General features: G+C 35.8%; 1 protein-coding gene across 2 annotated transcripts; it reads right to left on the minus strand.

Annotated features, from left to right (window-relative positions):
• Positions 1-2251: 2251 nt before the first annotated feature.
• LOC149039706 (uncharacterized) lies at positions 2252-8065 on the minus strand. 2 transcript variants are annotated; one of them, XR_016179972.1, is made up of 5 exons: positions 7132-8065; positions 6734-6871; positions 6389-6497; positions 3814-5526; positions 2252-2922 (listed from the first exon to the last, which is right to left on the minus strand). XR_016179972.1 is itself a non-coding variant. In XM_089183398.1 (5 exons), the coding sequence occupies exons 1-5, from the start codon at positions 7240-7242 to the stop codon at positions 2895-2897; spliced, it is 429 nt and encodes a 142-aa protein (XP_089039524.1). In that variant the 5' UTR covers positions 7243-8060; the 3' UTR covers positions 2252-2894. The 2 variants fall into 2 exon arrangements, 1 of the variants encoding a protein (XP_089039524.1); XM_089183398.1 differs by having other exon boundaries at positions 3814-3856; positions 7132-8060.

Below are 8065 nucleotides of genomic sequence, written 5' to 3' on the forward strand. Positions count from 1 at the left end.
GACTCCTACTTTTATCTCTATAACAGTTTTGTTAAAGCTAAAATCAATTTCCATTTATCCTTTTACATGGTTCCAATTATCCATTTGATTCGCACTCATTAAACATAGGAAGCATAGGAAGCAAGCTCTTTACCTTGCCCTCGCATCAGAATGCTGGAATGATGTTTTGGAGGCGGATAGTATCGAAACAGCTGTGAACATCCTAGAATTGAAGATCCTGTCAAATATTAACTGGTGCATGCCTTTACGAACGGTTTCCCTTTCGTCCCGTGATCCAAGTTGGATGACACCGCTAGTTAAATACATGCTACGTAGCAAGTCTCGCATCTCTGTTTTACGCACTAATAAGCATAGAGAGCTTAATAGAAATGTGTTGAAGGTTATTGGCGAAAACAGAAGGATGCTTCTGGAGGGCAAAATGGGGAGCAGAGAATGGTGGAAAAACGTAGACTTGATATCTCAACGCCGGCGGTCCACAAACGTTTCGCTGGATAGAGAGACCGCTCAAGATTTGAACGAGTATTTCGGTGACCTGTGTACGGATGGCGATTACGTTGAGCCCGCGTTACTTGAAATTGGTCCTGAGGTGAAAGTCCCGGAAATTAGTGAACGATATGTATGGAACTCACTGAGTACTCTAAAGAAGACTGCAACTGGTCCTGACCAAATTCCGTATTGGGTGTGGAAAGACCATGCGGAGATCTTCACTCCAATCATTACTAAGCTATGGAATTTGTCTCTCGCTACGCACCAATGGCCTAGATCGTGGAAAAGGGCAAGTATAAACCCACTGCCAAAAGTTGATGTTCCAGTGGCAAGAGGGGACTTCCGGGGGATCAACGTAACCCCTGTAATAGCAAGAGCCCTGGAAAAGGCAGTCTATAAGATTCACGCCCAAAGGCCGGTAGAAGAACAGCTGTTGAATAGTCAATTCGCGTATAGAGAAGGAGGGAGCTGCACAGATGCTTTGCTACTTATACAGAATAAGATCTGCAAGTTTCTTGATGATCCCAAGTGCAAGGCAGTGCGGATGTTCGCGATGGATTTCAGTAAGGCCTTTGACTCTGTGAGCCATCAACTTCTTGCTGAGAAACTTAAGAGTCTACCACTTAACCCGTATATCATAAACTGGTGGTTAGGTTTTTTGCGAGATAGAAAACAAAGAGTTATTTTCGGGAATCATGTCTGTAATTGGAAAACAGTTAACAAGGGCACAACCCAGGGTAGTGTTTCAGGACCTTATTTGTTCAATATATTTCTTAACGATCTGGAAATTAAATTAGGAAACGAGACACTTGGTTTCAAATACGCTGATGACTGTACGATTATTGCTCCGGTATATTATTATAAAGATCACTCTGTAGACTTAATAAATCAGTTTTTACAGTGGGCAAGCCAAAATAGAATGAATTCAAATTCTACTAAATGTAAAGAGCTTGTTATGTATAAAAAAGGTCACACTGCTGAGGCCTACAAAAGTATTTTTGGCATACCTCAGACTAGTACAATAACCATTCTTGGTCTCACGTTTCAGCCGAACTGCAAATTCAGTACTCACCTAAAAGAAAAGTTAGGTAAAGCTAATAAATGTTTATACGTTATCAGATGCCTCCGCAAAGAAGGATGTAGCCAAGCAGAAGTAGATGTTTTATTTAATTCCATTGTCCTACCTAATATTACTTATGCTCTATCTGTGCATGGGGCCTCTGAGTCAGAGCTAACTATAGCCCAGCAGTTTTTAGATCGTTGTTTTAAACGTAGTTACATATCTAAGAAATTAGTGATAGGTGACTTACTTAAAACGCAAGATCACAAAATTTGTCGCAAGGTTTCAACTATCCTGAGCCATCCTCTTAGAGCCTACTTCCCTGAGACCAAGATCACGAGGTATAATTTGAGAAATAAATCCCCTGTCATGCCAGCCATTCGCACAAACCGTTTTAAGAATACATTTTTTAATAGAATTGTTTTTAAGTACAATGTAGCTTTGTAAAAGTGTACTTCCTGTATTAGACTTTTGTATTTGTTTCCACGTATATACTTATCTTATTTAGATACACCTAAGCTTATTAACATCCTTTTCTTTTAATGTAACATAAGATATGTAATTTTATCTTTTGAACAATAAAGACACATTAAAGACACATTATTAATTAAACAATGCTTAGCAGCAAAAATAATGTAAAAAATCCCTAAATTGGGGATTAATAGTAATATATATAGGGAAAATGGTTTATTGACAATGTAAAGATTTGCATTCTCCAGCTGTGGCCTTTTATTGGCAAACTGAAAATAATACATGTGCATAAAACAGTGGTGAAAGGGCTATAAACCACAGTATTGAGAATATCCAATGTAAATTGTACATTTCTTCATACTAACAGAAATTACAAATAGATTCTACCAATGATTCTAATTCTGAAATTTCAAGAACCCTTTCACTCCCAAGATTGTATTAGTAATTCCTCTTACTGTCTGTCATACAATCTTTTGATATTATTTGGGAGAATTTAGTATTGGATCAACATAAAGTCCCCTAGATCATATTTTACTTTATTCTTGTCACTTTTCTGCTTGAAATTGTGCTGAGATTGTAAGGAGAAGTTTTCTCTTGGTCACTCATGGGAGTTAAAGGGTTAAAGAAAGTGCTGACATTCAGCAAAGTATGACCTTGGCCAATACCCATTAGGGCCTGCTCTAGGAAAGACAACATGGCTTTGCTGTCTTTATAAACCACATATTGAATATATAAAATAATGACAGCAAAGCCACAATGCTATTTACAATGCTTTGTTGTGGTTTGCTGCATAGAATAATGCCCTCATAGATGATAGTTAGTTTATCAAAATCAAATTGTTCACCAATGGCCACAATTTGAGGCTGAAAGGACTTCTTCAATTCATCATCAATTGAAGCTGTTCTCTGTAAAAAGAAAAAATAATAAAAATGAAAAAAATGAGTCACCTAACCCCATAAAAATGAGCAAAACAAAGTTTCAAAAGGAGAAAGTTGTAACTAAAAGGTTGCTGAGTGATCAACTAGACTAATTTGGAATTAGTCCCTTATATCCAAAAAGACATGCTCCCCTTGGCTATCAATGACCAAAACAAACAATTAAAAATTATTTTTACAACTGTATACATTGGCAAGTTCATGATTGATAGCTATTTTTGTTTTGTACCTTACAGCCAAGGAAAATGTGTGACAACACAGCTAGGCATTAAAAGTGAAGCTACATGCAGTCAATAGCATGTTTTTATTAGGTGCAAACACTGATTTCACAGCCATTTCTGTTTGTTTGTTTGTTTGTTTGTTTTTTTTCTATTTTCAGTAATATGCTCTAAAATTAAGAGTCTCTGGTCTCTTTCGGTAGAAGACAGTTACTGGTAGGATTGTAAACACTTCTTATTGAGGGCCCTTTCCTTCTGCTGTAGTATCTTCAGATGTTAATTAAAACCAGTACAATTTGATCTTTAATTTCTGGTACAAAAAGATGATTCAATGTATGAACATCAAATAAAAAATTACATGGCCAATTTAACACTTTAACACACTTATCACGAGAATTGTTGACTTCCAATAGGATACCCCACCTAAACAAATTTTGCCAAATTGCCTAACCTTTAAAATGACCTCTGGAAACCCCAAAAGTCTGTAAATAATGCATACACAACACCCACTTGTTTTAAGTTTAATAATTGGCTACGCAGTAGCCCAGAGCGGTCAAACAATTAAATGAGTAAGGTTTTACTTGCTATTTTAAATATCCTTCCTTAATATTAAATATTTTACATAATATGGTTTTATACTCACATGTGGTTGAAGTTGAAATATATACATGTATCCAATCTTCCACCTAAGGTAACAAAAACAAGACAAGCTGGATAAAATAATAGCATATTTATTGACATATCGTATAGTACAATGTACATTCATCCATTGAAATGGTAATTGTTATACAAATCATAACATGTGACTACTCATATTCAAAAGTACATTGCATATTGTATGCATCAAATCTGAAAAATTAAACAGCTTACAAGGCAATAACAGTCTTAACCCTTTAACTCCCATGAATGACCAAGACAGAATTTCTCCTTACAATATTAATACAATGTCAAGCAGACAAGAGATGAGAATATAGAAAAACATTAATTACAGGATTATTAGTTGATTGAATAACAAATTCTCCAAACTAACATCACTAGAACTATATGGCAGACAGTAGGGAGAATTACTAATAAGATCTTGGGAGTTAAAGGGTGAAGGTTCCTCACCAATGTCTCAAATGCTAGTTGCTTATATTTGCTCATACAAGTCAGACTTAATTTATCAATTAGTTCTGATTTCTTAGTCTTTGCAATTGTACTTGCCATATAACCAAAGCTATAAACATCTGAAGTTGACCAAGGGATGTACAGACCATCATACAAAGCAGGATCAACATGTTTATGTCATGTTTTGAGTCCAGCTCTTTCTGATCCAGAAGGAATTACTTCTACCTTGGTTTTCCTAACTTCACATGCTTCATTGAAGTCTATTATTTTGGCTGCCAATCACCCCTATTCACCTCTGAAATCAATACATTATCTCCTTTTTGTCATTGTGGACAATCTCTACTCTATGAAGATAAAAGAATCCCAACTACATTGCATTAAAATGCCTAACCATGATTTTTCAACACATACACTCTCTGACTAAAGAGCTCTAAAAATGGTAAATGAATGTTTGATCCCTTTCTTAACCCTTTAACTCCCATGAGTGACCAAGACAAAATTTCTCCTTACAATACAAATACAATATCAACCAGATAGGTGATGAGAATAAAGAAAAATATCAATTTGGGGATAATTAGTTGATCAAATACTAAATTCTCTGAATTACCATTCTAAGAATTGTATGGTTGACAGTAAGGAGAATTACAAATTTGATGTTGGAGGTAAAGGGTTAATTCCACAAACCTCTCATACAAGCAGTTAAGTAGTTCTCTAAAAACTACACCAAAGGAAGGGAAACGCTTTGTGAGAAATGTGTGATAAAATACAAGCTTCCACAGCAACAGTTTCTTTAGTAGTTGATTCACTATTAATAGTACTTGACTGCACTGGAAAAGACATACATGTAAACTTGCAAACACCAAACCTTCCCAGGCCTAACACAACTTTGTTTCTGTGGCTATCCCCTACAACTGAAAGTTGCTATTAGCTCATTTCATTCACTTATACATTTAATGTGCTTCAATGAGAAATCCCTCAAAGTTTGATATCTATGATTATCATTTTGAAAAATATATTTCAAGCATTGCACCTACATGTGCTGTAAAATGATCAATTGATGCCTAAAAGTGAGGATTCCTTAGCAAAAAAGCTTAGCACCTCTGGCAGATAACTTTGTCACAGTATTGTAGAGTAAAGAAAAAATAATATTATGTTTCAACCATTGCACCTACATGTGCTGTAAAATAATCAATCAATGCCTAACAGTGAGGATTCCTTGGCAAAATAGCCTTGCATGTCTGGCATATACCTTGATCACAGTATTGTAGAGCAAAAAGAAAAATATGTTTCAGGCAATTTGCACCAACCTGTGCTGTAAAAATTATCAATCAATGTCTAACAGTGAGGATTGCTTGGCAAAAAAGCTTAGCACCTCTGGTGTACACCTTGATGACAGTATTTTTCGATAAAAGAAAAAACTATTTCAATCATTGCCAATCATTACACCTACATGTGCTGTAAAATAATCAATCAATCAATGCCTAACAGTGAGGATTCTTTAGCAAAATAGCTTAGCACCTCTGGCATATACCTTTATCACAGCATTGTAGAGCATAGAAAAAAACATTTTTTAAGCATTGCACCTGCACTGTACATGTGCTTTAAAATGATAAATCAATGTCTAACAGTGAGGATTCCTTAACAAAAAAGCTTTGCACTCCTGGCATATACCTTGATCACAGTATTGTAGAGCAAAGGAAAAATTTTTCAAGCATTGCACCTACATGTGCTGTAAAATGATAAATCATTGCCTAACAGTGAGGATTCCTCAAGCAAGAAGGCTTTGCACCTCTGGCATATACCTTGATCACTGTATTTTAGAGCAAGGAAAATGTGAAATTGATAATTTGAGAAAGAACTGATCTGTCAATGAAAGAATCAATCTATGCCTGAAAGCAAGGATTCCTAAGTAAAAAAAAAAAATCACCCCCAGCTGACATATTAACTTGAACACAGCATTGTTCAGCAGGAAAATACAAGAAATTCATCATTTAAAGCATTGCACCTTAATGTCTGTAAAATGACCAATCAATGCTTTACTTCTATAGCTCGCTGATCCTAGCAGTATGCAGAATGTGTCTTAAATGAACTTTGTAATGGGTCTTGCTCACCATAGAGTCTCTGTGGCTTGATCAGTGGTGAGCATCGGGGCATGAAATCCCTAGGTTCAATTCCACTTTGGCAAACAAAATTTGTTCTTTGTTCCAAGCTCATCACAAACTGAAAAATAAAACTTTCTCTTTTTCTTACCGCGCTCAAAACTGACCATCTTTCTTATTCTAATTAGCATGTTTATCTAACAATGGTCAAGGGGGGGAGGGAGGGGATCTCATGAAGAGATACAAGTAATTGACTGAATTTTATTTTACAACTCAATTCCACTTCCTAGAATTTAAATTCCATTCTGTGGGAGTATAGAGATTGGTTATCACTACAAGATATAAAAAGGCATAAACCTTTTTTGAACTTTTAGGTATTTCTTTAATGCTTCCGTTCTCCTTGCTTGTTGGTGTACAGGAACTTGGGCTTATAGATACTTTCTCCAAATCTCCGCCGCTTGCAAATTCCACGTCTACATCTGCTTCATCTTCATCCTATAACAAAGCTACAAAAGATTAAACCAACTCCAAATATTGGTAAGTGATTTATTGATCTGTGTTAGTCTTGGTCTGCAGTTGGCCTTTACGATGCACAAACATTGAACTTAAAAATGTGCGTGCCTTATAAAGAATTAATTAACCCAATTTTTTTATGACTTTAAATTAAATGTATTAAGTGCGGATATCACGTGTTTATGAGTATGGATTCTTGTGCATACTTGCTAAAGATCAGCAAGTTTTTCCTCATAGCTTACCATTAATACACAGGCAGAAGCACGAGCGTGAGTAATTTTCTTCGACAAGTCACTGTTGGGTCCGGAATTCAAATGATTGGAATGGCTCACCTGAAGTAAATGTGCAAGCATGAAATTGTTTTAAATAACAACATTGGCTATGAGGCTTACTTCATAAATAGAAAATCATAAAGGTCATAACTAGAAAATCTCTGTTGCAAATATGTAATGCAAGCTGATTTATGTTAAGTTAAATCAGGATAAACCACACAGCAAAGCAATTGCTTGTCCCTTTCAGAAAGCAAGCAGCGCAAACGATCTACACGAGGGAATCGGGTGTCCACAATTTGACTCTCCTTCGTAGAAAAATCATTGTCATTAGCGAAATGCACAGTATAATACTCGCAATAAATTATCTGTTAAATCTTTCCGCGACGCGGTGTAAACTACATGGTGGGACAACATAGAGTCACTTTGAAGATTTTTCGTGTAGGCTCTATTATTCTGTCACCATAGAGCCATTTTGCGGAACCTTTATGTAAGACGCATCGTTGTGTAACAGTAGCTACAACCTTCCACAGTGAACCTAAAGCAACCGAACCCGCTTTTAACTGCTTCGCTGCCACTGAAACAGCCATTAGTGACCACAAAAGGCATAATTATATTCTAATATTTTCAATTCAACTTAAACAAAAATATCTATACAGGGTAAATGTTCATTTGTGTCAGTATGAATTATTGCTTGACTCGCTTATGATATAAATGGTGGAGGGGGAAACACAACGCAAAACCTGGGCTCCTGTCAAAAAGTAATACCCAGGCGTTGTATAATAATCGAAAAAGCTAATAAATTCATAAATAAACAAGGTAAGAGTGTTATGTTAGATTTTTTTACAAATTGTAGTGATTTATGCCAGTAAACGGTGGCGACAAATAGGCTCACCATGCTTATTTC

The sequence above is a fragment of the Pocillopora damicornis genome, chromosome 9 (assembly GCF_964200805.1).
Source record: "Pocillopora damicornis chromosome 9, jaPocDami1.2, whole genome shotgun sequence".
NCBI classification, from domain to species: Eukaryota; Metazoa; Cnidaria; class Anthozoa; order Scleractinia; family Pocilloporidae; genus Pocillopora; species Pocillopora damicornis.